This window comes from Dipodomys spectabilis, unplaced genomic scaffold (assembly GCF_019054845.1).
Source record: "Dipodomys spectabilis isolate Male_0828 unplaced genomic scaffold, ASM1905484v1 ptg000230l, whole genome shotgun sequence".
In the NCBI taxonomy this organism is placed as follows: Eukaryota; Metazoa; Chordata; class Mammalia; order Rodentia; family Heteromyidae; genus Dipodomys; species Dipodomys spectabilis.
In genome coordinates this window covers 3,667,820-3,695,666 of record NW_024870907.1, presented here as the reverse complement: position 1 = coordinate 3,695,666, position 27,847 = coordinate 3,667,820, and the positions used below count along the sequence as shown (strand labels likewise).

General features: G+C 58.2%; 1 protein-coding gene across 3 annotated transcripts; it reads right to left on the bottom strand.

Annotated features, from left to right (window-relative positions):
* Positions 1–308: 308 nt before the first annotated feature.
* Sbf1 (SET binding factor 1) lies at positions 309–27,527 on the bottom strand. 3 transcript variants are annotated; one of them, XM_042698019.1, is made up of 41 exons: positions 27,272–27,527; positions 20,285–20,370; positions 19,836–19,973; positions 19,543–19,701; positions 19,350–19,460; positions 18,694–18,799; positions 18,439–18,571; positions 18,236–18,344; positions 18,045–18,158; positions 17,849–17,926; positions 17,307–17,420; positions 17,103–17,231; positions 16,918–17,016; positions 16,632–16,836; positions 16,437–16,549; positions 14,978–15,127; positions 14,572–14,640; positions 14,329–14,490; positions 13,945–14,213; positions 13,702–13,874; positions 13,548–13,621; positions 13,273–13,468; positions 12,921–13,048; positions 12,352–12,530; positions 12,112–12,248; positions 11,819–12,026; positions 11,291–11,487; positions 11,075–11,212; positions 8,104–8,181; positions 7,573–7,754; positions 7,296–7,475; positions 6,698–6,799; positions 6,440–6,625; positions 6,237–6,363; positions 6,023–6,153; positions 5,722–5,952; positions 1,888–1,995; positions 1,561–1,772; positions 1,039–1,126; positions 821–952; positions 309–738 (listed from the first exon to the last, which is right to left on the bottom strand). In XM_042698019.1, the coding sequence occupies exons 1-41, from the start codon at positions 27,324–27,326 to the stop codon at positions 640–642; spliced, it is 5,685 nt and encodes a 1,894-aa protein (XP_042553953.1). In that variant the 5' UTR covers positions 27,327–27,527; the 3' UTR covers positions 309–639. The 3 variants fall into 3 exon arrangements, with proteins under 3 accessions (XP_042553953.1, XP_042553955.1, XP_042553954.1); XM_042698021.1 differs by having other exon boundaries at positions 17,181–17,231; positions 27,272–27,487; XM_042698020.1 differs by lacking the exon at positions 8,104–8,181.
* Positions 27,528–27,847: the final 320 nt, after the last annotated feature.

Genomic DNA, 27,847 nt, shown 5'->3' with positions numbered 1-27,847 from the left:
TTTCACCATCTCAGTTGCCTTGAGGACCTTCTTTTCCTTGGGAACTTACTCTCATCCCATGTGGCCCCTACTGCCTTCCCCTTCTGGATTGGCCTCTAGAGGCCCAGACAGCTCCCCTACTTCACCTGGAGCTTCCCCGACACTGGGAAGAGAGGCAGGGCAGGGTCAGGGGTCCTGTACCTGCACAGCTTGATGAAGTTCCCCCCTGCAGCGAAGCTGTTCTCATACCATCAAAGATACACGAGGCAGACCCAGGGCTGGGGCCGGGAGGCCTGAGCTAGGTATTTAAGTGGAGCAGACATAGGAGGTGTCGTTAGTTCTCTCTTTATATAGATTCTGGTTCTAGAAACAGCTCACCGCGGCCAGCCAGCCGGGGCTAGCACACCGACGGGCAGGACGAACTATTTACAGGCCCATCACAGGGCTGTACCATGGCCGCATCCCAGCTCGGCGCTCAGCCATGACAACAATAAGTTAGAGCTGGCCAGGCAGGGCAGGGGCTGTACACACAAGTGCTGGGGGCTCAGGGCCTCAATACTGTCGAGGGCCGGGGCTGTAAACATGGCCGGGGCGGCCCTGCCCACCCCAAGTGGTCTGTGACGACTGGAAGCAGAGCAGCCTGGGCAGGCTGGGGGGGGGTCAGGCATCTGACAAGCAGCTCTGGATCCGGTCCACCCACTGCTGGGCTGAGGGCACATCCTGGGCACAGAAGTTGTAAACTCGACGTGTTGTCTTTACCTGGGAAGAGAGCATTACTGACTCCACAGCCCCCACGCTGCAAGCCCCTCCCTCACCTCCTGTGCCCCGGCAAAAGGCTCACATCGAAGAAGGCTTTCTCGTCCACAGTTTTGGGGGCACCCATGGTGGGGGTACCGGGAGCCACGGCCTCCACCTCTGCCAGGTCAATCACACCTTTGCACTCGGTATCCACCCGGTGGTCGTAGTAACGCAGCTGGGGTGGGGACGGGGCGGGTCAGGGCCGGCCCGAACCCTGAGAGTCCCCCCCCCCCCCCCCCCCCCCCAGCCACCACCACTCACCTGGTGCTTGGTCTTGTCAAGCACAAACCAGCGGGCCTTCCAGGGCTTCATGAAGGCCCCCTTCTTATACAAGGTGCCCTCATAGGACCTGCATGTGCACCAGAACCAGGGCCGGGCCAGCCGTCAGGAAGGGACTGTCTCCAAAAAAGACATGAAGGGTCCCCCCATCCCCATCATAATGGACTCCAAAAACCAGAGCTGTGGGTCAGGGAAGTAGCCGACACACGGGGCGGGCACTCTGAAAGAGGAACACTCAGCAAGCAGGTGTGTGCAGGCAGCTTACAGCAGCTACAGGATGGTTACGAGGCTCACTGTGGGCTGGACCCTGTTGTACATGGAGCCTTACCGGCCACCAGCCACATGGGTTCCCACAGCACTGCCCTCGGTCCTGCTGTCTCAGAGGGCCCATACCCCAAGCCCCTTCCAATACGGAAGAGTCCCCCCACAGGACTCTCCAAAGGCACCTACCCCCTGAATCTGAGAAATCAACCCCAGAGGTCGAGGCAGGAGGCCCCCACAAACCTGTTCTCACTTTCTGCTGTCTGGAACTGGCTATACAGCGTGCTGGTGCTTCGTCGAGCAGCCTGGCGGGAGCTAGATGTGGTGGAGCCACTACTCTGGTCACTGTCCAAGCTGAGGCTCAGGGTGGAGCCCACAGGCCCCTCCTGTAGGTACACGCCCAGCGAGCGGCGATGGTGGGGCACACTGGACACCAGTAGGGAGCTGGGAGCGCCCTGGGGCAGCAGAGTATGGTTTATAGACAGACAGTCTATCGACTGACCACGGATAATCCCGGCCTTCTCCTGGCAACACTCTCAGTCCCCAAATCCAGCTCCCATCCCAGCTTACACGTCCATCTGGCCGGCCTTCAAGGCGCTGAGCAGCCTTCACCCGGTCCCAGGTGTCCTTCCAGCGCTCAGGAGGTCGGCCTAGCTCTGTTTCCAGCCGCTGAAGCTCCTGGGGAGAAAGAATAAACAACTATTCAGGGCTGGGAAGGTGGCTCAGGGGTAGAGTGCTTGCCAGCACACACGAAGCCCTGGGTTCTATTCCTCAGTATCACATACACAGAAAAGGACAGAAGTGCTGTGGCTCAAGTGGTAGAATGCTAACCTTGAGCAAAAGAAGCTCAGGGACACTGTCCAGGTCCTGAGTTCAAGATCCAAGACCAGCAACACCCCCACCCCATCCCCCCAACAAAGGAAAAAGAAAACATGAATATATACAGACAATATGAGTTACACTTTTCCAAAACAAGGATAAGAATGATAACGCCTAAAGGCTAGATGCTGGTGGTTCATGCCTGTAATCCTCAGAAGGATGAGACCTGGGGATCATGGTTTGAAGCAAGCCTGGGCTGGCTGGAGATTCCTATCTCCACTAAATTACCAAAAATACTGGAAGTGGAGCTGTTGCTCAAGTGGTAGAGCATTAGCTTTGAGCAGAAAAGCTCAGGGACAGTATCCAAGCCCCAAATTCAAACAGCACCAGGAAAAAAAAAAAGGAAATTTCTTGTGAAATGTACCTCAGAGTGAAGAAGAGGAACTGTGTAATGTCAAGAAAAGTTACAGTGTCTCAATCAGAGGGTCACAAAGAAGAGCTAAAAAAATGGTTAGGCATAATCAGGAGAGAACTCGTAGCCAGTCCTTACAGAGAAGCCCTGCTTGGGACCCTGTGGTATGGACAGAAGGACAATGCCCTCCCAATCGGCTGACCTCCTACCATCTCCACTCTCTGAGGAGCTGCTATGCTACATGATAGCTATGGAATGTGAGCCCACAAGGAGCTACGAACATGTTTCCTGCCATCCTCCCAGAAGTCCCCAGCCTCTGGTACAGTGGTCAGCCTCTTCTAACTCTCAATCAGATCCTCAATAAAAACAATTAGAAACGATCCTCCCCACAAAAAAAGGAGGGGGGAGGAGCAGTAATAGAAAAATAAAAATAATCAAAAATATATTGCAGCATAAAGAGATTACAGGGAAAAAAAAGGAAACTACCTGGGTAGAAAAGAAAACAAAATTAAGAATCAGTAGTAGTCTAAAATGTTATTAAATTTAATGGAAATTAAATGAAGTGGTCATCCCACAGATCTAAAAAGTCTAAGGAGCTTCAGAGTCCGGTTCATCAAAAGGGGGGTGTGTGTGTGTGTGTGTGTGTGTGTGTGTGTGTGTGTGTGTGTGTGTGTGTGTGTGTGTGTGTGTGTGTGTGTGTGTGTGTGTGTGTGTGTGTGTGTGTGTGTGTGTGTGTGTGTGTGTGTGTGTGTACGTACCAAACTGCTGAAACCAAAGATGTGTGTGTGTGTGTGTGTGTACCAAACTGCTGAAACCAAAGATGAAAACTTTAAAGGTGAAGAGAAAAAAAGGCAATAACATATAATTCATAAAGGTGTAAAAAGCACCAACTTCTAGTCAGAAGCAGTGAAAGCCAGAGAACAATCTAATGCCATCTAAAGCGTTCAGGGTGACCAGCCTGCAGGCCGCCTTCATTCGTAAATTACGACCCCATGTGCCTGGGGAACAGGCCGTGTTGGGTCAGATTCCATATGCAGTCATCAAATATTTGTTTCTCTCTATAGTGTGTATTCTGTATTTCTATACTCATTTGTATCTACCACCTACCTGGGAGCTATAAATCAAGGTTCTGCAAGAAGAAACAGATTCTAAAATGTTCAGGGCAACTTTAAAGGCCCCTGGAGAAGTCAGGGTCTAGGCCCCAGTCTTCTGGCCACTCAGTCCCTGACGCAGGCCCGCCACAGGCAGGAAATGCTGTCCTCCGTGCTGTCCAACCCCACACTCCAGCAACCCTGTTACCAACCAGCTCAGTGGGCTCAAAATGTCTCCATCTTTTCCTTTTCTTTTTTTTTGCTAGTCCTGGAGCTTGAACTCTGGGCCTGGGTCCTGTCCCTGAGCTTTTGTGCTCAAGGCTAGCGCTCTACCACTTGAGCCACAGCACCACTTTGGCTTTTTTGGCAATTGATTGGAGATAAGAATCTCTCTCATGAGCCGGGCGCTGGTGGCTCACGCCTGTAATCCTAGCTACTCAGGAGGCTGAGATCTGAGGATCTCAGTTCAAAGCCAGCCCGGGCAGGAGAGACCGTGAGACTCCTATCTCCAATAAACCACCAGAAAAAAACGGAAGTGGCGCTGTAGCTCAAGTGGTAGAGCGCTCGCCTTGAGCTGAAGAGCTGAGGGACAGCGCCCAGGCCCAGAGTTCAAGCCCCACAACCGACAAAAAAAAAAAGAATCTCTCTCATGGTCTTTCCAGCCTGGGCTGGCTTCAAACTATGATCCTCAGACCTCAGCCTCCTGATTAGCTAGATTACAGGCGTGAGCCACCGGCACCTGGCTCTTGGCACCCGGCTCTTACTCTAACCTGATTCTTGATGTTGAGGTCTCCCACCAGGGATGGCAGAGTGAGGAGCAACAAAACATACATCAACCTCCAAGCTTCCAGGACAAGAATCAGAAGAGCTGCTGCTTGTTTAGGACAAGAAAGGTAGATAGCCTGGCAGAGTAGGGGAATGGTTCCTAGAAAAACCCTGTCTTTGCTGATGGTTGACTCCTAGGTACTTCCTGGCCACACAAAGCCAGTTATTACACAGTAGTGTGGATGTGATTTGCCCCCCAGAGGCAGTGTGGAGTTGTGGGCTTGGAAAATGATGGAGCTTCTGAGAGACAAGGCCATGCAGGAGGGCTCGAGGCTACAGAAAAGTGCTCTCTTGGGAGCTCTGAGACAGTTCTGAGAGGGCATTACAGGAGGAAGCTCACCAAGCCCTCCGACTCCTGAATGTGATCCTCGGTCCTGCATGTGGTTTTGCCTTCATCGCCATCTGCCACCAAGTGACAGAGCACAGAGGCTTCACCAAAACCGAGAACTCAGCTAAGTAAACCTCTTCACTTTACAAGTTAGCCTATCTCCAGTGCTTCAGCACAGTGACAGAGACTAAGACACAGGGTTAGGGGAAGCACACACACACCCTGCGCCAGCCCTCCCAATCGCGAGATGTGGGGCTTGTGACAAGTGTCCTTACTACTACCTGCAGGCATGCACCAAGCAGGGGTGGGGACATGGACAGCACAGGTGCCCGGGCCGGCAGGCAGGTCACTGGTGGGGCAAAGGGGAACAGACTGGCATACACGCGTATACGCGTGCACACACACCCATGCACACTAGGCCCAACCCTCATGTCTGACAAAGTAGGACAGGCCGGTCCAGCCCAAGGGGACCAGTCTGGCACATATGCATATACATATGCACACGTGCACACACACCCATGCACACACTAGGCCCAACCCTCGTGTCTGACAAAGCAGGACAGGCCGGTCCAGCCCAAGGGGACCAGACTGGCACATATATGTATACATATGCACACATGCACACACACCCATGCACACACTAGGCCTAACCCTCGTGTCTGACAAAGCAGGACAGGCCGGTCCAGCCCAAGGGAAGCAGAGTGGCACGTATGCATACAGGCGTGCACTCGTGAGCACACACCCATGCAGGCTAGGCCCAGCCCTCGTGTCTGACAAAGCAGGACAGGCCAGGCCCAGCCCAAGGGAAGCAGAGTGGCACAAATGTATATACATGTGCACACGTGCACACACACCCACACAGGCTAGGCCCAGCCCTCGTGTCTGACCAAGCAGGCCGGGCCGGGCCCGCCCGCGCTCCGAGCACGCACCTCGAGCAGGCGTGAGATGGCGTCTGGCTGAACCCGCGGGCGGCTGTCGCAGCACGGCCACACCACGCGCCTCCTGCTCTGGGGGGCGCCTCCGTCGGGCCGCTCCTCCTCTGGGGGCTCAGGCGGCCCCTGCGCCAGCTCCCAGTCGTAGGGCGGGCCCTCGGCCAGCGTCTCCTCCGTGTAGAAATCCCACACCTTCAGGTTTGATACGTTGCTGTAGGGCCGCAGGACCTGGGGGTGAGCCTGGCGTTGAGAAGCTGGGCCGGGCGGGAGCCGCTGGCCCCCACCAGGCCCCACTCACCTCAGTGTCCTCTGGAGCGTACGTGTAGTTATAGAACACGGGGGTCCTCTTGCTCAGCCGGTCCACGTACTCCCACACAGACCGGCATGCCGGCTGGGCCCTGCGCTCACCCTTCTCCTCGTAGAGCAGCCCTGTACGGGGTAACTTTGAGCCTCTCCCCTCCAGACAACTACCGAGGCCGGCACCCAACTCCCCCACCCACATACCCACATACCCAGCTCAATGCGCTCGTAGTCAGAGTCCAGCAGGAAGGTCCGGAAACGGCGGGATGCATGGTGGTAACCGAGGAACTTGAGGTAGAACTGGCTGAACTCAAACTCCATGGGGAACTGTAGATGGACCTGCGCGTGACCGGCACAGAAGTCAGAGGTCAGGTTAAGGAGTTCAACCCACTTCTGCCCACAAGGCCTCGCCCACCTGGTGTACACAGTCCAGGAACTGCAGGAACACAGGTGTGAAGCCGCTGCTCTGGCCCGCCAGGGTGTGGGCCCCACGATGGCTGAAGCGGTGGCCGAAGGACAACCACTCCTTCTCCACCAGCAGGCGGAAGCCCTCCAGGGTGCGGTAGAAGGGGTCTGAGAGCAGCTGCACCAAGGACACCACCTGCCAGCACCACGGGTGGTCAGGAAGGCACCAGGGACCCTGGCCCAGCCCATTCCCACCTCTGCCACACACCTGCGTGGTGATGTCCCAGCCATCCTCAAGGCTCACCAGGACGGAGGAGCCTGAGTCCAGAAGCTCCACCACCAGCACCGATATCTGCAGCAGCTTATGGATCTGTAGGGGCGGGCAGTCCTCAGACCCCACCCTGCTGGGGTCCATGGTGCCCACACACGCCTGGCAGCGTCCCCAGACACGGGTGGGCACAGCATCAGAAGGACACACTGCTGTGGTGGTCATGCTGGTTTTCCCCAGCCAGTTCATCACAGCACCCCCACAACACACCCAGGTCCCCCAGGACTGGGAAGAAGATTCAACACAAGTCCCCGTCCTTGAGATACCCAGCAGTCAGTCTCATCTCTGAGCCCTCCAGCATGCACAAGACACTAGTGATGCGATGCTCAGCCCTACGCCCCAAATTAGAACAAGCAGTGCGGGTTACCAGCTCCTCCAAAATCAACAGGCTTCCCCAGACACCCCCATCATCGATGGCCTGTCCAGTCCCAGGCACACGCCCCGCTGTGGAAGCAGTGGAAGCCAGACCCCTGCCACTGGGCTCTACTTATGGTAGGCTTGTGACCTGCTGGGCAGACGGGAGGGGCGCTGTAAAGACCTGAGTCAGCCACTCCGAGTCCTCCAGTGAGCGCAGGAAGGAGACGGGGCCGGGCTCGGCAGCGGGGCAGCCAGGGACGCAGGCCTTCAGCAGCTTCTTGAAGCTGGCCTTCACCTGCCTGACCTCAAACACCTCAATGGGTACCAGCTCCCACTGCTGCAGGGGGTCCGGTCGCACACCCTGGGAAGCGGCCAACCAAGCATCGTGAGCCACATCCGACCCTGTGCGCAGCCCCCAGCCCCAGACCCCTCCCCGGCCCGTGCCCCTACCCAGTCACCTTGAGCTGCGCTTTGTCCCCAATGATATAGAGGGCTGCACGGTGGGGCCGCAGGAAGCCAGGGTCGGGGGGGGCCCCGTTGGCCTGTGGGGGACTCAGGACATCTCTGCCAGCCAGCCGGGAGCCCACGTCAGCGCCAAGCCCACCGCTGTGGCCGCTGGCCCGGACGCTGCCCCACTTCCCTGCGGAGGAGACCAGGTGAGCTGAGGGCCAGGGCCAGCTCACCACTTACCTGGGGCTGGCTGGGCCTGGCCTCCAGGGGGAGAATGAGCACCCAGCCATGTGTGGTGAGGAGGAGGGCTGGAACATACGGATGCTGAGCTACAGGGGGCGGCTCATGTTAGTACCTGGGGTAAGGTTCGGGTGTTAGCCAGGTGAGTGACCAGGGCTAGAGGGACAGGCCAGTTATGCTGTCTGTCACAACGGGACAGTTAGTGTCAGGTGTGAAAGGAGACATTAGCGCCCGAGACGGCTCAGCTCACGCTGGGGGCCATCGATGCCAGGCAAGGGAGGAGCCCCTGGTTACGGTACCTCGGGGCGCAGTCCGTCTGGAGGCCGAGGCCGCCATGGGGGTGGACAGCGTGGTGACCCTGGCTCTGGGACTGGGCACTGGAGGCATAGCAAAGAGAAGGCTCAGACCTGGCCCCAGCCCCTGGCTGCCCGAAGCTCCCACCAAGCCCTTCTCTCCAGGAGCCCCGGAACCAGCAGGAGTTGGCACCAAGTCCCGAGTCCCAGAAGGGAGAGGAGGAGCCTCGTGGGGTTCAGGCGGGAGGCCTTCCCACAGGGGCGGCCGAGCTGCGGCGGCCCAATGCTGGGAAGGTCGAGACTCTCTCAACAGCTCCGGACACCCCTGTTCTTGAGTCCCTCCTCAAGGGCACGATCCCTCTCGGACAGAGTGGCCGCTGTGACTGGCCTCGTCTGAAGTGCTCAAAACCCGGCAGTGCCATAGGCTTGCCCAGGACACGGTGCAGGGGACCTGAGAGCTGAGCCTAACCGCCTGGAGGCTTCCAGAAGAGGGGCAGCAGGACGAGGACTCGCTGTTCAGTCCAGGACTGAAATCTAAGCTAATCTAAGCTCTGGAGCAATGCCAGACAGGCTTTAGGCTGAGACAAGTGTGGTCGGGAGGCCTAGCTGTTTGGCTTGGCCAGCAAGGGCTCTGAGGGGCTCGGGACACACAGCGGCCTCAGCATCAACCCACCTCAGTCTCACACATAGACACAGGTGCAGCATGGCCTCCATCCACCGTTAAGGCCCAGGACAATGCCAGCCGCCAGTTTGCCTTCCCTGACATTCACACTGTTGGTAGCACAGTCTACCAGCTCACAATGAGAGAAGCATCAGCCTATTTAAGATGCTGGATGGGGGCTGGGAAGGTGGCTCAGTGGTAGAGTGTTTGCCTAGCACGCATGAAGCCCTGGGTTCGATTCCTCAGTACCACATACACAGAAAAAAGCCAGAAATGGCGCTGTGGCTCAAGTGGCTTGCCTTGAGCAAAAGAAGCTCAGGGACAGTGCCCGGGCCCTGAGTTCAAACCCCAGGACTGGCAAAAAAAAAAAAAAAAAAAAAAAAAGGACGCTAGATGAACTCAGAAGTAAAGCTGAGGGCAGCCAGATCCCGGCCAACAAGAGGCAGCATCCACGGGGCTGGAGGAGGTAGCAGATGTCCCAGGGACAGCAGGGAAGGGGACAGTGCGGGGGGCTCAGGGTGCTGCCCACAGGCGCCTCTCAGGATCTGGCAGCGTGGGAGGCAAGGAAGCGCCTACCACAAAACAGACTTAACCACAGTGAAGGCAAATGTTTCCGATGGAAGCTGAGGCTGAGCCGATCTGACCTGTCCAGTCAGAGACAGCGTCTCTTGATGCCCTGGTCTTTGACCCCAGTTCCTGGCAAATGCTAGTAAGAGACCCAGACAGACTAAGAAGTACTACCACAGATGCAGTGAGGAAGCCCTGGCCATGGTGTCCTGGGTGGGACAGAGGGGAAGGCAGCAGCCGCAGACGACAGACAGCACACAGAAGCCAGGTGCGTAGACCAGAGAGACTCAAGGACACTTAGGCTGCAGGATGGCTCCGCCCGAGGGAGACGCCCCCACTGATGGACACACTGTGCTCCCAGAAGCTGAGCCGGCAGAGGAAAGCAGCCCATGACCTTGAGGGAAGACGGGGGGTGGGAAGTGACAGGTGGCATGCAGCCACCCGAGTACACAGGTTGGGCCAGGAGGACTCATCCCCAAACCGGGACGGGCTGGCCGTGGTGAAGCGGAAGCAACGCCAGGGGCTGAGAAAGGCACCAAGCATCACACCCGGCCTGCTGTGCAGAGTGCAGCTGGAGCTGTAAGCCTACAAACCAACCCTCCAGGAAGCAGCCTCTACCAGCCATGCTAAAAGGACCTGCCAGAGAGAGCAAGAACACGAAGCAGAGCCCTGGGGGACAGAGGACCAGACGGGGGTGTCCAATGGGTCAGGTGTCAGGAAAGCCAAAGGGATAGAAGCTGTGAGATAAAGGTATGGCTCAAATGGTAGAGCACACGCTTAGCAAGTGAAAGGCGCTGAGTTCAAACCCCAGCACTTCAACAACATCAACAATAACAAACAGAAGCTGCCACCTAGTAGATCCCCAAGGAGAGGGTTCCCTCCCTCTGCCCCTCACAACTGCCCACGTGCCCACTTGCTGTGGCTTGAAAGATAAGCCTCATCTCTCGTCTGAAAGTCTCTCAGTGCTCAACATCCAGAATCAGTCACCTGCCCCTGGGTCTGTTGTCTGCTGTACAGTAGCTGCTGAGCAGGCCACATCCACAGCACTAACACAGCAGCCAGCCAAGAAGACATTCTACGGGCCAGAGTCAGTGCCAGGCACCAAGGGAAGGCCTCCACCCCGTGGGGAGAGCACACATCTGACCCCCACACCTGGTGGGGGGGACGGATGGCCTCATAAGGACAGAAGGCATCTCTCACAACTCCCAGCAACTCCCAGGCAAGGCACCAAGGGCCCTACAGACAGATCTGAGCTCAGGGGCAGAGGCTGTCCTATGCACCGGGTGCCATGGCGGAGTGTGTGCGTTGGGAAGGGGGGACCGGAGATGGGGAGGGGAGGATGATAGAAATAGAGAGACCGACACAGACAAGACCCCAGAGAGCCAGGACCAGTAGGATGGAGGTCAAGCAGAGAGCTAAGTGGCACTTGGTAGAGGACAGGTGGATGCGCCCAAGGATGTTCTCAGAGCGTAGTCACCTGTGGGTGCCAATCTAGCAGACCCTAGAGGCCTCCAGCAGCTTCCCTAATCAGGGAAGATGAGGTGGTAGACGGGCTCGTGGTCAGAGCGGATGGGGGCTTGGGACACTCACCTGGCCTTGGTACCCAGAGAGGTCCCTCTCCGTATCTCACACTCCAATATTCCTGACCAAGGCGACTAGTAGCCACTAGCCTACAGACCGTAAGCCCTCCCGATTCCTCCCTGCCCCAGCCCCCCCCCCCCCCCCCCCCCCCCCCGTACGTGCTCTCACCGTGACTACTCATGTGAGCTGAAGAGAAGCCACTGAGTGTGTTTCGTCCCGATGAATCAGCGTAGCGGGGCATAGAGCTGACCACAGCCTGCAGGTACTTCTCCTGCTCCAAGCTGCCCGAGTCTGCCTGGGACTGGCCTGGAAGAGGACAAGGAGCTGGAAGGGGGCGGGCGGGCAGTCAGGGTGGGCAGAAGCAGGCAGCACTGAGGCCGGTACCTGGAGAAGGCGCGCTCTGGGCCTTGAAGAGGCCCGCCACGCCCTTGCCGTGCAGGCCCCCGGAGCGCAGCAGCACGGCCTTGGAGCGCCCGCTGCGCCAGCAGACCACAGGGAAGCGGTTCTGGCGATAGCAGCGGGACACGCGCTGCAGGGCGTTGTCCTGGATGCTCTGGGGAACGATCAGCAAACCCGGGTAGCTGCAGGGGTTGGAGACCTTGTCAGGGAAGCTGCCAGGGCCTTGTCTCATGCCCATCTTGGAGCCTCACACAGGCAATGGAAGAGAAGCCAACTGGCGGACACAAAGGAGCAAGTTCATGGCTCCAAGCAGAAAAGCACTTTCCAGACCCCTGTGCTCAGCCAGGGGCTCTACCAAGCCCTGAAGCCCTCTGTTTTTCCTCTTCCCATGTGCCTTCTTGGGCCAAGAGTCATGGCCAAAGCCCGCGGCAAGCAGAGACAGTGCCCAAGCACCGCCCACCACCCTGGCCAACCCTGATTGAGTGCCACCGGCATGCGCTGGCCAGGCCTCACCTGCGACAGATGGCGTACATGCGGTTAACTGGGGAGATGCGGAAGGGCTCGGACTTGGCTCGGCTAAGGCTGCTGCTCAGGGTGCCCAATCCAAGGCGCTGGTAGTCACGGCAACATGCCCGCTCCACCAGGCTGCTCATAGTCATACGGTCTGAGGGCTTCAAGGCCGAGGATGGGGTCAGCGTGCTGGGGTCCAGTTCTTCAGACACTGCAGTCCAGGACACACATGCAATCATCAACCAGAGACCCTCCAGCCCTCCACGAAGCGGGGCCGGCCCTGACCCTGCTCCCACCTGAGATCTCATCCTCCTGGTCCTCAGGGGGTGGCTGGCCCCGGTGCTCCCAGCTGGGGGGGTTGTATTTCTTCCGGGTAACATACTGTCGCCCAATGGTCTTCTTGGCATTTTTCACCAGGTTCCGGGACAGGGTTCTGGACAGGATGGGCCAGAAGAGGTGAGAGAAGGGGAAATGAGAGCCTGGGCACAGGGGCCCAGAAGGCCTGGCTCCCCTGGCCCTGAAGAGCAGCTCCATACCTGAGAGAAGGGCCTTTGTCTTTGGCAGGCCGGGGTGGCCGGCCAGGTGCATGGGTGGAGCCCAGGGTGAACGCAAAGGTGCCCCGGATATCTGGTGGGTAGCGAAGCTTGTGCAGCTGCTTGCGGAAGAGCTCAGCACTATCAGACCCCACCTCCTCGTCAAAGGCCATTTTCAGCAGCTGTGTCAGAAAAAGCAGCCCTCAGAGCTGAGTGGCCACCAAGCCCTTCCCTAACCCTAACGCAGCGCGGTACGCAGGCTCCCTTCTCGTGGCCGCCAGCCATAGACGCAGACACCCTGAGGGGAGGCCTGAACCCGTAACTTAGGGTTCAATGTGTGTGTCAACTGTGCAAATGTCAGTGGTTGCACGGCAAGATCTCAGCTCAGAAAACACACCTAAGCCTGGACTCCGAGAGCCAGTGTCCCATGGAAACAGCCAAGACACAAAAGTTAGCGCGTCAATGGGCAGATGCTACCAGGCTGAGAGCCTGGTAAGCCCATGAATGACCTGTGAGCAAGGGCCACAGGTGGAAAATAGCTTCAAGGAGTAAGCCAGCCCGTCCCTGCCCACCTGGAATGTGCAGGACCGCAGCTGCAGCCCGTCCTGCAGAAGCTGGTCTACGGGGGTCTGGACACTGATGCGCTTCTCCTTGGTCAGGGCAGCCACGGGGAAGGAGCGGACCACCACCTGCTCCCCCACTTACAAGGGGCCAAGCAGAATTAGGAGGAGGAGAAAGGGAGAGGAACTAATCACTCTCAGAGTACCATGGTTACAGAGCTCCTGGGTGGATGGGAAAGGAACAGACATGGGCCATCTCCGATAGGGTCCCCACATACCTAAGAAAGGGGAAAGAAAAGGCAGGGGAATCCTACTGCCCCGAACCATCTGGCGGAGGGGAGGGGAAGAAGGCTGGAAGGCTCACCTAAGGGGTCAGTGGGCATCCCCGTGAAGATGACCCGGTATGTGGTGAGGAACACAGCGCCTTCGGCTGGCAGCAGCGCAGGCCCCCCGCCGCTGCCCCCGGCTCCCTCCTCACGCCCATCCGGCAGCAGGTAGACTCGCAGTCCATCCAAGACACACTCCTCACCAGGCAACAGGCGTGGCCGCAGCAGCTTGGGCTGCTCAGAGACAGGAGGGGCCTCTCAGGACCCAGCCCAGGCCCCTGGCACCCACCGCCCATCCACCATCGCTGCTTACCTTCTGGATAGGGGGCAACCTCTTACTCTCACGGTGCACAGCCTCCAGGGTCTCGATGTGCATCTGGACAATGTCTGGGGAGAGTAGGTTTCACACCCTGGACCCCCACAGCCACCCGTTCGCAAAAATGCTTCCAGGCCTAGAGCCTCCGTACCTGGCACCATGACATGCAGCCCTTTGAGGTGGTCGCTGGTGACCCCACTCTCTGTGCAGACCTTGTCCACAAAGCGGTTGATGAAGCGAACCACGGTCCCAGCCACGTCACAGGTTTCTGCGTCTTCAAAACCACTTTCTGTATCGTAGCTCTCAGCCATGCTACCTGCCATGCTGGAACAGAAGGGTGTGTGTGGGCACCAGCCCTGTCCCTACCCCAGACCCCAACCCAAGGCCCGCCCACCTGTTGGTGACGAGGCTGTTGCTGGCGCTCTCCAGGTCGCCTAGCCCTGCGCGTTCCCGAAGAAGGCGGCTTTTACTGCTGTCCAGAGGCAGCAAGAGGTAGCTCATGCGGTTGGCATAGTGGATGGCCTGACTGAACACCGTGCTCTCCTCCTTCTGCACCAGTTCCTGTTGCTTCTCACGGCTCAAAGTTGGCCACAGGCGCCGCTGCTCTGAAGCCACATCCAAGGCAGAGCGCTCGTCCTCCTGAGACTGCACTTCACCAACCTCCTGCCACGACACCACGGTGGGTAAGCTGGGGTGATGGGTGCCCCCTCCCAGAGCAGCAAGCACATCAGCCCCGAGCTAGCTCTCTCCCCACTCAGACACAGGGCGCCCTGCTCACCTGGGAGGGGCTCACTGAGCCCTCAGAGCTCTCCAGGTAGAGGGCCCGGATGTGGGTCTGCACGTCCCCATAGAACATGGCTTCCCAGAACTGGGGTGTACTCCATACTACGTGCTCCTGCACACAGCTATATGCAAACTGTGTCACCCCTGGGCTCAGCTTCTGCAAAAGGGGGTTGGAGAGGTCATGGGCGTGCCCCCAGGAAGCGGGCAGAGGGCGGCCCGGAGCCCTCCTAGCACTCACCCGGCAGAAGGCCGTGACAAGGGGCAGCAGGGCAGCGGCGATGCCATGCTCATCCAGAGAGGTGCAGTCCTGTGAGCAAGGCCGTCAGACGCGGGCACGCCCCTCGCAGAGCAGCCCCACCAACCCGGTCTCCACAGCCACCACAGACCAGCATCTCAGGCCCCATCACCCGGAACCCTCTGGCTCAGCTCCTCACAGCTGCCTCAGGTTTCAAGGTCAGCCAGACTCCCCCATTCTCTGCCTTTCTCTACAGACCACCAACCCGTCCCACAGCAGAGACCCCTCGTAGCCATCTACTCTCGCCTCAAGATGAGCATCTCTTCCGACTCACAGCCTGAGGGTGACCGGAGCAGCCTGCCCACCCTGCTCACACCTGCTGTCACAGGCAGGAGGGGGCTGGCCTCACCTGTAGGCAGCAGTTCATCATGCGGACAACGAAGTCGAACTGCTGGTGGTCCAAGACTGCTCGGTTCTGCTGCACGTGCAGGTGGAGCTCCTGGGCAAGGCAGCGGCGGGCAGCACGCCCCTTCAGGGCCCTGAGCACCGCAGGGAGCAGCTGCAGGAGAGGCAAGGGGGCATGGTGAGGTCCCCACCGGTGCTGAAGGGGGGTATAGCAGGTGCCCGCGACACCCCAGCCTTAACCTCAACTCCAGGCACGAAGGAGACCTAAAAGCCATACAGGTCAGGGTGTGCCCAAGGGCTGGGTTTTACAGACTAAAGCCCCCGCAGACCCAGCAATTCCACAGGTGACAGTTAATGAAGACAAGGACACAAGCTGCTAGTATTGCCCGCTCCCAAGCCGGTGTGCAGTGTGTTCTGGAGAGAGGCCTCCTAGGCCTGCTGGGACTCAATCTGAAAAGCATGAGCTTAAGCAGTGCAGGTGTCATGCGGCAAAGTCACACAGGAGGGCTTGGGCTTCAAGCCGTTGCTGTCTGAAAGCCGTGGGAACCCCACAGGGGTGTCACACAGCTATGAACACTGCTGTCATGAAGGGAAGAACAGTGTTGTTTTCTATAAACTCAACAAATAAAGCCAAAAAACCACTACACATACGGATCTGTTCTTTTTTAGGAGAAAGACACAGAAAACAAAAAGTTGATAGCTGAAAGAAATCTTCAGGTTCCCGTTCCCTCCCTCCCTCCCTCCCTCCCTCCCTCCCTCCCTCCCTCCCTCTCTCTCCAGTCCTAGGGACTGAACTCAGGGCCTGGGCACTGTCTCTAAGCTTCTTTTGCTCAAGGCTAATGCTCTACCACTTGGGCCACAGCACAACTTGTAGCTTTTTCTGTGTGTGTGGCACTGAGAATCGAACCCAGGGCTTCATGCATGCTAGGCAAGCACTCTTCCACTGAGCCACCTTCCCAGCCCTAGGGTCTTCTAATTTCTAAAAATTGATGTGAACATCCCCACCGCTGGGCTTTCCCAGAAGGCCTACAGTCCACTAAGGAGAGGAGAGGAGACCGCTGAGCTCTAAGATGAAGGAGAAAAGACCTGGCGCCCACCTACACCAGCCAACTTCAGCCATCCACAAGTGAGCAGAGCCCTGGCAAAGGCTCAGCAGTAAGGCCTGAGCCTCTTCTGAGAGCTGCTGTGGACCCCAGGTCTGAGGTCCCACACAACAAGTCTCACCTTTTTTTTTTTTTTTTTTTTTTTGGGGGGGGGGGGTCCAGTCGTGGGGCCTGAACTCTGGGTCTGGGCGCTGTCCCTCAGCTCTTCAGCTCAAGGCTAGCGCTCTACCACTCTAGTCACAGCACCACTTCCAGTTTTTTTCTTTTTGCTTATGTGGTGCTGGGGAATGGAACTCAGGGCCTCATGCATGCAAGGCAAGCGCTCTACCACTGAGCCACCTTCCCAGCCCCAAGTCTCACCTTCTTAGCCTCAAGCATCTTCCCCTCGAACACATAGGAGATGCAGTTCCGAACCACCTCCAGCCGGCGGGCACTGTTGACGTGTGGCCCGCTGCACCGCTCTAGTATGGCCGCTGAGGAGAGACAGGACACGCTTGGCCTGACTCCCAACTCCTGACCCCACACCCACGCTAGGTCAGGCTCCTCCTTACGCACTCATGGGAGGCCCGGAGGGCACAGTGGTCTTCCTCTCCGTCTTCACAGCTGGGGGTGCTCCCTGCATCTTGGCTGCAGCTTGGTCCACAATCCACTGCACAGTACCCTCATCCAGACGGGGGAAGGGCCGGGGTGCCCGTCGCAGGTGACTAGCCTCGCCTGGCCTTTGCACTTTGTGCATCGCCACCGCTGGGTATGGGTTCTCCTGGGGCAACACAGGCAGATGGTGGCTGACGGGCCCGGGAGAAGCTGGGGCCATACCCTCCCCTCACACTGCCCACCATACATTCTTATAGAGCTGCTCTGCCAGTTCCTGGACATGACGCAGAACACGCTGGGGGTGGTTCTCATCTGCACGCATCCGTGCCACCTCGTGGGCCACCAGCTGGCGGGAGAGGAGGCAGAGTGAGGAAGAGCGGGTGGGCGGGTGGGGGAAGAGTCAGGTGGACAGGCAGGGGCAAGAAGACCCACCTCATCAAACAGGTCTGTGGGGCGGTAGGGGACCCCACGTTCTGACACAAAGCCTGCAAAGGCCATGCCCTCCAGTACCTTCATCAGGAAATCATCCTCCACCAGCCCGCGCTGGCCCAGGAAGGCTGCCTGGGAGAACACAAGGAAATCAGGGGTCCAAAGAGCACTCACCTCCCACCCCACCCCCCCCACCAAGAGGCCCACCTTGTGGAAGCGAATGACCGGCTCTGGGTGGATGCGGACAATGTGCAGGCACCACCGGTAGCCCTGCAGCAGCTGAGCAAAGAGCCGAAGAAAAACAGCACGAAGCTCCTTGTCCTGGGAACACAGCAGGCCCGGTGAGCGCCTGGCCCACCAGCCCCACTAGGGCCCCGGGGGTGCTCCTCCCTACTCCCACCCAAAGTTTGGGGAGGGGTCCTGTGTACTTTTGCTGCCACCAGTGGCCCTCCACAGTGTTCCACGTGACCAAGTGGCTCCTGTTTGGTACCTCCAGAGGCCTCCTCACCGATGCCAAGCCTCAGCTCCTTAACGGGAGCCCTGAAGACTGGCATGTGCTCACTGCACACACACACCACACCTAACTGCCTGAAGCCCCTTTGTGCGCAGGATCCCTCCTGCCTGAGGCAGGCCTGGAGGTGGGGCCACAGCCCAGCCACCAGCAGAGGCAGCCCTGAGTGATGGGCAATGGGGCAGCCTGGGGAGGTAAAGGCACGGAGGTCCCGTATCAAAGCAGCAACAACCCCCACCTGCATCTTCAGGGAGGAAGTCGATGTGGTGGCAGGGGGGAAGGCAAGGTCAGCCAACTCCAGCTCTGGGTCCAGGACCTCAAGAAGCAGAGGAGAACAGACAGCGGTACAATCAGCCTTCGGCTATGGGTGCCCTTGCTGGGAAATGACTCCCACAGACCCCAGTACCCGGCTTCCCCCAGTTTCCCACCCTTACCATGCTCAGAGCACTGTGGGTCTGGCTCTGCAGCGGCTCCGGAAGGGGTGGAATGTGCACACACTCGGGGACAGTCACCGTCCCTCCATCAAGATCAGCAATGATCACATCCAGCTGTGAACCAAAAGGAGCAACTGGTGAGAGACCAGAAGGGCCTGGGCATCAAGACAGACACAAGCCACAGCCCTTACCAGCTCCTGGGTCTCTGCCTGGAAGGCTGCATTGACTCCAATGATGAAGGGTGTGGGTGTGCTGAGGACCTCCAGCAGCTGCGCCGGCAAGATGGGTACATAGGTGAAGCTACAGCAAGTCCAGAGGACACAGTGAGCCCCAGAGGACAGGGCTGGTGGGAGAGTCGAGAGAGGCTGAGCGGAGGGTCTGGGCAGAGGGGTACCTGTATCTGAGAGGGAACAGCAGTGCCAGAAGACCCCTGCAAGCATCTGCAAGCCGTTGGTAGCTCCGGGACAGGAAAAGGACTTTGTGTTCCGTGAGGGCAGCACAGAATAAAGACAGCACGTTGGTGATGCCTGAAGAGGACAGGCTTGATGTGAGCCCTAAGTCCCTGCCCTGGGCACACAGCAAGAATCTGCATCCCTGAACACCCGCCCGAGGACGGGAAGCCGGGGAGCCAGGAAACAGGCACGCTCACCTAGCTGGCGGAAGAGCAGGGCCACGCTGCAGCGACTGACAGGCAGAGAGTCTGCCAGGGGGGTCTGGATGACTTGCCGGTCACCAGCACCCAATGAAATGGTTCTCTGTGGAAATAAATTGGCCCAGGCTTAGCAGCCTGCCCAAATTCAAGTCAGCCCAGAGCTCTCGGCCCAGGTGGGTCTCGGTAGGCTGACAGACCTCAAGGTGCACTGGCAGGGCGACTAGAGGGAAAGGCCACACCCAGCTGCAGGCTGAGCACTGCTGCAGAGAAAACAAGGCAGGGGCAGCTGCCTCTGACCTGGGTGGGTGGGGGCAAGGCCTGGGGAGGCAGAAGAAACAAAGAGTCCATACCGCTCCTTCCTCAACAGAGTCCGGCTGCACAGGACAGACAGGCAGAGAGACACAGTTAGACACCGTCAGCACACAGGCACACAGCAGGGAGCAGACAGATAACTGACACCCACATCCAGAGACAGACACACAACCAAGGGTCCAGAGGACTGACAAGACTGAAAGACGCTAGGCGCCAAGGCACAGGTACAACAGCCAGGTGAGCAGCAGGGTCAAGAACAGGTAACAATGACGACACAGAACAGCCATGCTCAGCTGGCGAGACTACAAGTGCCAGGCCTGCGCCAGAGTCTCCATACCCACCTGTGAGCCTCCAGCCAAGGGCACAGTGCATGTCAACAGGTTCCCGATAACGTTCTCCAAGCACACATTCAGGCCTTCCACGTGGATGGCATAGATGAGACCGAGGCTATTCTGCAAGGTCAAGACAGAGCACGGTGGTACACCAGGCGGGGGCACCCGTGTCCCACACAGATACCACGGCAGGCCATCTCACCCTGAACACTTCCGTGTGGTCCAGCCGTGACACCAGCACTAGAGTCTTAGGAGCAAAGAGCTGGCCAGGCGGGGCCGGTGCTGTAGGTGACAACCGCACCTGGCCTCCCTCGTCGGCCTCCTCGTCCCTCTCCACAGCATTTGCAGTGCACACCGCTTCCTGAGGACAGAAGCCCAGTCTCCTGACTCTTGCCAGGCTACTCCAAGAGCCAAAGGAGAGGGCAAAGGTGACCGAGGTAGGCCTGGCCCACCAGCTGCCCATGGCCCATGCTGTAGCCCAAATCTCTCACTGACCTGTGTAGGCTCTGCTGGCTCCCAGAAGGTCAAGCAGGCGCAGTAGTGCCGCTCAGAGTTGATATCAGTGAGGACAGCAACAAAGAAGGTCGGTGGATTCCTCTCAGGACATAACTGCCACCCACTAGGCTGGCAGAACTGCAGGGAGGGTTCAGCAGTCAGCTGCCGAGGCCCGCACCGCCAGCAGCAAACAGCCCGCCTGCTCCCATCAGCTGCACTCCAGAGCCGGCCTGGAGCTCCTCACTTAGCCAACTGAGAACACCTCACCTCCCAGCCTCAGACTCTAGATGAAAGGGTGTGGGCCGGGAGGGACAGGGTGCCCATCACTGTGACAAGTGACGGCATGAAACGGTGAGGCAGGCGCCTGTTAGGCCAGCCATCACCTGCAGGGGGCCTGCCTGCAGTTGCACTGGCACTACCCTGGGGCTAGGTCTGCCTCCTCTACTCACCAGCTCAATGCCCTGTGGGAAAGGGTTGTCCTCCCAGTCCTTCTCTGGGAAGCGCTGCAGAATCTGGCCCTGGCCTTCCACACTCCCTGAGGACAAGAGCAGACCGTCCGTCAGAGCACCCTTCCACCTCCCACTCATTCCCACCTTGCCAGGGCTGAAGGCCACACAACCCGGAGTGGAAAGGTCTTCCTCTAACCAGCACCAGACAGCCTCAGCTCCCACATCTACCAATTCTCTAAAGTAGTTCTGAGTAGACAAATAGCTAGGCAACCACAGAGCGCGGGACCACCACAGGGCAGGGAGAAAAGCCCTCAAAGCTCTGTAAGCCCTGATGCTCCCACCTCCTATCCCAAGCCTGACCCCACTGCGTCCACACCATGGAGAACTGTCTACTCCCACCTGCCCGACTAGCCAGACCTCTCACAGCACAAGGACCAGCCATGGAGGTCCCACAGCAGTTCCAACTGTTTCACAGAGTACACAATATCCGCCCCTTTTGGCTGACTCCCAACTTAAAGACCAAGCCCCTGTAACTACTGGCGACTGTGTGAACGATGGGTGCCATGCGCACTATCTGGTGGTGCACAGGACGTATCTGAGTAGCCTGAAGCTCCCCTTTGTCAGCCTACGCTAGGCCTACATGACCAGTGCAAAGGACACACACCTGTTATCTGGGTGGAATTCAGACTTTCTGCTACCAACTGTGATCTATCACCACCTTATCAAACAGTCTCTCCCTCAGGACAGGTCTCAGAAGAAAACATTTCCCAAGAGTATGTAACTTGGACCCCAGAGCTCCCTAAATTCCAAGTCTATACACCCACTACCACACCCAGGATCACTGTCTATTACTCCCCCCCCCCACACACACACACACACTACCACAACCAGGACCTGATCACTGTCTATATTACCCACTACCACACTCAGGACCTGATCACTGTCTACACCTCTCTCTACCACACCCAGGACCGGATCACTGTCTATAACCCCCCCTACTACCACACCCAGGACCTGATCATTGTCTATACCTCTCTCTACCACACCCAGGACCTGATCACTGTCTATACCTCCACAGCCACACCAGGACCTGATCACTGTCTATACCTCCCACTACCACACCCAGGACCTGATCACGGACTATACCTCCCACTACCACATCCAGGACCTGATCACTGTCTATTACCCCCCCCCATTACCACACCCAGGACCTGATCACGGACTATACCTCCCACTACCACACCCAGGACCTGATCACTGTGTAAACTTCCCACTACAACACAAGGACCTGATCACTGTCTATACCCCACACACCCACTACCACACCCAGGACCAACTTCAGGTCAAGTATACACAGGTGGTCTGGAACCCACTCTACAGAGCCACACCAGAAGGCAAAATGAAAGCCACAATAGTTGGGGGTGTGTTCAAGACCAGCCTCTGCCAGTACCACCTGCATTCCAGGACTCATGGACAATGGACTAGATTATGGCAGGAAAGGAGAAGGCCTCTTCACTTTCACCCCCTGCACTCACAATTCCAAAATCCCCAGAGCACAAATCCTGTGTTCAGCTTGGAGTAGACTCAACCCTGCTGCCTCACCCCTAGAAGAAGCAGGACAGTCCTGTGAAGATGCTTAGCACAAAGTCTCACGGACCTGAGTCCCAGAGAGCGCAGTGCAGTGTGCTACCTGTGCATCCAGGCAGGCACACACCCACCAGCCTGGTCAACCTGCCAGCAGCCCAACAGCACACATTCCCCCACACCTCCTAAAAGCAGAGGAGCTCAGCCACAATCCCCTCCAGAGTCACAGAGGCCATGCCAGAGATGTGAACACTGAGCAGGTTTCTGCTAAGCTGGAGGTGGAGGCTGCTGAGGAGCAATTCTGACTCACCTTCCTGCTCCCCAGCCCCCTCCACCACTGACACTCTGCAGGTGACAGGCAGGAGGCAGCAGGTGTCTCCTGGTAGCATGCGCACTCACAGCCAACCCATGCACTTGCACCATCGAGATAAACCCCCACGAGGTTTCTCGGGTCCTATTCACAAAGGCCACCCCAACAGGCCTGGGCAGCTCCCAGGCACACAGTCCCTGAGTTGTGGCTCCTCCCCCCACCCACCTCACCAAGGGCTGGTTGGGCTGGGCCCGGCCCTGGCTGGCACCCGGGGCTCGCCCAGCTCCTGCCACGAGGCAGCAGGCAGGGGAGGGAGGAGGGTGGGAGACATGGACGGCAGCTTCTACCCCACTCGGCAGCCTCCGGACCCCACCTCTCCCCCTTGAAGGAGTGGGCAGAGAGAGGATAGCCACCATCCACCGCTGCTCTCCCCATACCACTTATGTGAAATGCCACCTCCAACTTCACACTTAGCCTCAAAGTCCTCTTGGGGCTCAACTCTCAGAAGAGAGTTTTCCGCTGGCCAGCCCACTGGGTATTTCTCCTAAGCTCCTTCCCAGACTTGACCATCAGGTCTCCAGACGGGTGTCCCCTCCTCTGGGAAGCTCTCTGATTGAGTCTGGAGCAACAGGGCCCTAAGACCCTCCCTCCTTCCAGCATAACTCTGGAACAAGTCGTACACCTGTCACAGGCTCAGCCAGTCAGCAAGCCCCAGTGCATGGCACACACCACAGCCTAATTAGGACTTCCTGAATGCCTAGAGCCAGCTACATGACCATCCTCTCCACACCCAGCCCTACTCACGCCCCACAAATGAACAGGTTCCTCAGTCAGAAGTGCACAGCAGCTTCCGGAGCCCCAAGGCATGACAGAATACAGCAAGTCCTCCAAGAAAGGTACATCATGAAGAGACCCTACAGCTCTCCTTCTCTAGGACCCCCCAGCCTGCAGCTTGGCCGCTGGCCAGCACGGAGTGGGGGAGGTGGAGAGGAAGGAGCCTGCCTGCCACATCTTCTGTGGCCACAAAGGTAATGGGCACTGTCGAGTTACTTGCCCCACCAGAATCTGCCCTTTCTGAGGAAGCAGGGTCTGCTGAAGCACAGGGGCCTCCCGCTCATGATGCACAGAGGCAGAGGAGGCACTTGAGGGCCACACCGGAGCTCTTGTCCTCTGAGTCCTCCAGCAGCCGTCCCAGGATGGCAAAGCTTGGCAGAACACAGCTGGCTCACTGTCGCCTGCGGGCAGGACCCCATCACCAGGCCAGGCTGATGCCTGGAGGGCCAGCGGGGCCAGTGTGCACTGTGGGAAGGCAGACAGGACTGCAGCCTCCTCTACACCCAGCCCACTACCTCCATCCACACTGGATAACATCAGCCATCTGTTGCCCAGGATGAGCCCATCTTTAGGAAGAGGAAAAGTAATAAAGGGGAATGACACCTTCCTGCTGCCCTGCCCACCAGACCTCAATGTGTGGGCATACTGGCTCGGGTCAGCAGAGAACACGTACAAGGGCCTGCACCTTCTTTAGTTGTCTTCCCCGACCCATCCCCCACCCCAAAGTCAGACCACACAACTCTGATCCAAAGACCTAGACCCCTTCATACGCCCAGGGGGAAGATGGGAGACAACGGAGGCATGCCAAACAGCTCCAACCTGCTCCATGGGTGGGGACAGCAGATAGGACCCAAGAATGCGGCCAGCTCATCACCACTAGGACTGAGAGAGGTCAAGCCACAGGGTAGAAGGCCTTATTCTCAGATGCTGGGAATCCAGCCCCTCCTCACCAGTTGCAACAGGGCCCACCAACCCATCTAGCCAGGTCACATATCTGTGCTGCTTCCAAAGACACCACAGTACTGCCATGCTGCATTCAGTATTCAGTTAGCTGGCCACTACCGAGGGCTCCACAAGGGTAATTGCTCTGGTCCTTGCGCTGATCCCAGGTACAGGCCAGAACAGACACAGAAAGTTCTCCTGACTCAGTAGGTAAGGTGCCTGCAGTGAGCCAGCGATGAGCATCCTCCAAGTCACAAGAGACCACACAGCCCAGCATTTACCTTCTCTAGGCCTTCACAACTGAGGTAACTAGCTGGTAACCACTAGCAACCAGGATGCTCCCTCAGGCCAGACCATAGACTCAACCTAGGGAGTTGATACAGACGCTCAGCACCCAGCAGTTCCAGGCAGAATGTTCCGATTCAGGCCAAAAACAAAGATGATCTTCCCACTCATTCCTCAACCTAAAATATTCTGAGTCCCTATCCTGATGTCCTAGGCCTGCCAATAAGACGTGAGAGGTCCTTTCCTCCCTCAGTAGCTCTGGTCATATTTGTGCCTACAAGTATTTACACGCTTGCTGCTCAGACATGAAGACACAATCACTTCTCAGAGCCTTTCACATGTGAAAGTGCATTACAACCCTTACAGCAGCCTACGAGGTAGCATGGCTCACTCCATCTCCCAGGAGAGCCAATGACTGGCCCACGTTTAAAAAGCAATCGAGTGACAAAGCAAGAGCAAATGGCCCCACACAATGCTCCTGCTTCAGGTGTTTTTGGTCCCCTGTACCTCCACCTGTGCCCTGCCACCTAGCTCTGCATTCAACTCATGACTAGGGACTAAGCTTTGTTCCCCACAGGGATGGATGAGCCTTCTAAAGGATGCCATGAGCCTGGGTGGTCAGCCAGCAGCTATTCAGCTCTAATCCCAGAAGGCAATGGTTAGGGGCTCCATGGTCCCCTATCCCTTTGAAGTGGTTAGCTCAGGAATCACTCATTCATATCATTCAAAGTAAATGGAGGGGCTGGGAAGGTGGCTCAGTGGTAGAATGCTTGCCTTGCACTTATGAGGCCCTGGGTTCAATTCCTCAGCACCACATAAGCAGAAAAAGCAAGAAGTGACACTGTGGCTCAAATAGTAGAGCACTAGCCTTGAACTGAAGAGCTGAGGGACAGCGCCCAGGCCCAGAGTTGAGGACCCATGGCCAGAAAAAAAAAAAGGTAAACAGACACCTTGAGCTCCTGTCTTCTACCCTGTCCTACTCAGAGGCCAGAAGTGTCTACCCCTTGTATGGCTTCAGCAGTGAGCATCTATCATAGCTAGCTTTTTTTGTCAGTCATGGGGCTTGAACTCTGGGCCTGGGCATTGTCCCTCAGCTCTTCAGCTCAAGTCTAGCACTCTACCACTTGAGCCACAGCCCCAGTTCCGGTTTTCTGGTGGTTTATTGGAGATAAGAGTCTCAGGGCTGGGAAGGTGGCTCAGTGGTAGAGCGCTTGCCTTGCATGCCTGAGGCCCTGGGTTCGATTCCTCAGCACCACATAAGCAGAAAAAAAAAAGCCGGAAGTGGCACTGTGGCTCAAGTGGTAGAGTGCTAGCCTTGAGCTGAAGGGCTGAGGGACAGCGCCCAGGCCCAGAGTTCAGGCCCCATGATTGGACCAAAAAAAAAAAAAAAAAAAAAAAAAAGAAGAGTCTCACAGATTTTCCTGCCCGGGCTGGCTTTGAACCGTGATCCTCAGATCTCAGCCTTCTGAGTAACTAGGATTACAGGCGTGAGCCACCAGCGCCTGGCACAGCTAGCTTCTTCACCTATCCTTCCTTACCTGTTGGTCACAGTCACCCTAACCCTCAGGCCTCTCACTTGGCCTCTGCTTGCAATCTCTATGTCATAGGCCTTCCCTCCCCACCATGACTTCCACAGGATCAGCCTCCAAGCCTGCTCTGTTGCTCCTGCCCAGCACCCAATTCAAAGCCCCTCACAGCACAGCAGCCCTCTTCCACAGATGGTATGGCCTTCTTATTGCCTTCCACATGTTCTTGGAGGAGAAGTTCTCCCTCTGAGACCAGTACACTGATGGTAAGCCTGCTGCACGCAGGACAGAGAGAGGAGCACTGTGCAGTCTTTGCTTTGGAGAATTGTCTCTCTGAAGGGAAAGACAGATGTTCATGACTGATGGTGCACTAAGACCTATACTTGGATAGATGAAAGCAGAAAGGAGCAGATGCTGAGTGAGGGTGCGGAGACAGGAAACTCCTTAAGAGACTTCAGAAAGTGTGTGTGGTCCAGCAGATGGGACACAGTCCAGGTAGAGGCAAAGAGGAAAGCAGATCTTCTTGAATATTGGTAGCTGAACTGATAAGCAGCAAGATAGTGAGGGGAAGAATCAATCTCTCCTCTAGGTATTGAGGGCTTAGCCCTAGTTTGACCATACTCAGGGCCTTTTTGCTCAAGGATAGCACTCGACCACTTGGAGCTACAGCACCACTTTCAGTTTTCTAGTGGTTATTTGGAGGTAAGAGTCTCACGGACTTTCCTGTCTGGGCTGGCTTTGAACTGTGATCCTCAGATCTCAGCCTCCTGAGTAGCTAGGATGACAGGTGTGAGTCACCAAGCACCTGGCTTACTGTTGGGATTTGACAGCCTGAGTGTGAGTCTCTCTGTGCTGACAGACCAGCACTCAACTTCTCTGGGCCTGATTCTGCTCTGCAGATGGGAGCCACAGCAAGGCAACCTCAGTGGGCTGCTGGGAGAAAAAAGTGAGATCATGATCACAAAGGGCTGAGCAGGGCCTGGCACACTGAGCACAGAGCCAGCACCCCAACACTGCTGTCTCCACGGCTGTTGATGTCACTGCCAGGCTGTTCTCCTACCGGGGAGCGGAGCGCTCAGACTCGGGCATCAGCCAGCGCCAGGCACACGCGTACCGGGCCAATCACCGGCACTGTTCTTCCACCTGGAGTTCTCCAAGTTTCAGCCCAACCCCATCCCCTCCTACACCGGCGCTAAGCCTCCGGGAGGCTCCAGACTCGGCACCCGGTCCGAGGGGGGCCGGGAGCCCACGGCCCGCTTTCCCTCCACACACAGCCACCAGCAGATGGCCGCGGCGGGGCGCGTCCCTCCCACCCGACTGGGAGCCGCCCGGGGTCCTCCCTGCGCCCAGGCGGAGGCCGCACGCCCGGCCCGGGCCGGGCACGGACGCGGGCCCCGGGCCCCCGAGGGCTGAGCGCCCTCCCGCGGCGCCAGCCGGCGGGCCTCGGCGCGACCCTCCAGCCCAGGCCCTCGGGCCTCGTCCCCCGCTCCCGGTCGCCGCACTCACCGCGCGGGTGCGGCCCGAACGCCACCAGCACGAAGTAGTCCGCGAGCCGCGCCATGGCGAAGGGCGCGGGGCAGCCCGAGGGGCGCGGACCAGCTCCGCCGCTCCGGGACTTGAGAGCGGCGCGCTCATGGCCCGGCGCCGGCCCTGGGCCGCGCACCCCGAACACCCCGGGCCCGCTCCTCCGCGGCGCTAGCCAGCGCTTCCGCCGCCATCTTCCCAGCCAGCCGGCCCGCCCGGCCCCGCCGCGCGCCTGCGCGCCCGCTCGCCCCGCCCGCCTCCGTGGGCGTGGCCGGGACGGCGCCCCGCCATTGGTCCACGGGGAGTGGGCGGGTCTCGCGGGCGAGTCCCCGCCCACCGCCTCCCGCGCCCCGCCCCGGGGCCGGCCCTTGGGAGGGTGGTGCGGACGGTGGCTCGGGCGGGTCAGGGGACGCCGGCGGGACCCCGGGCCGAGCTCGCTGTCAGGACTCGCACACGCGGCGAGCACGCGGAGAGCGAAGCCTGGGCTCCCATCCCTGGCAGGTGTCAAATGGAGCCAGCAGAAGACCTCGGACTCCCGAACGGGACGGGAGCGGAGGC

Excerpts from the sequence above, each read along its gene's own strand:
- Sbf1 (XM_042698019.1), bottom strand. The coding sequence starts at position 27,326 with ATGGCGCGGCTCGCGGACTACTTCGTGCTGGTGGCGTTCGGGCCGCAC. Across the intron at positions 19,974-20,284 it reads TCCCACAGGGCATTGAGCTG|TTCTGCCAGCCTAGTGGGTG; the intron begins GTGAGTAGAGGA and ends CCCTCCCTGCAG. Across the intron at positions 14,641-14,977 it reads TGATGAACTGCTGCCTACAG|GACTGCACCTCTCTGGATGA; the intron begins GTGAGGCCAGCC and ends CCTTGCTCACAG.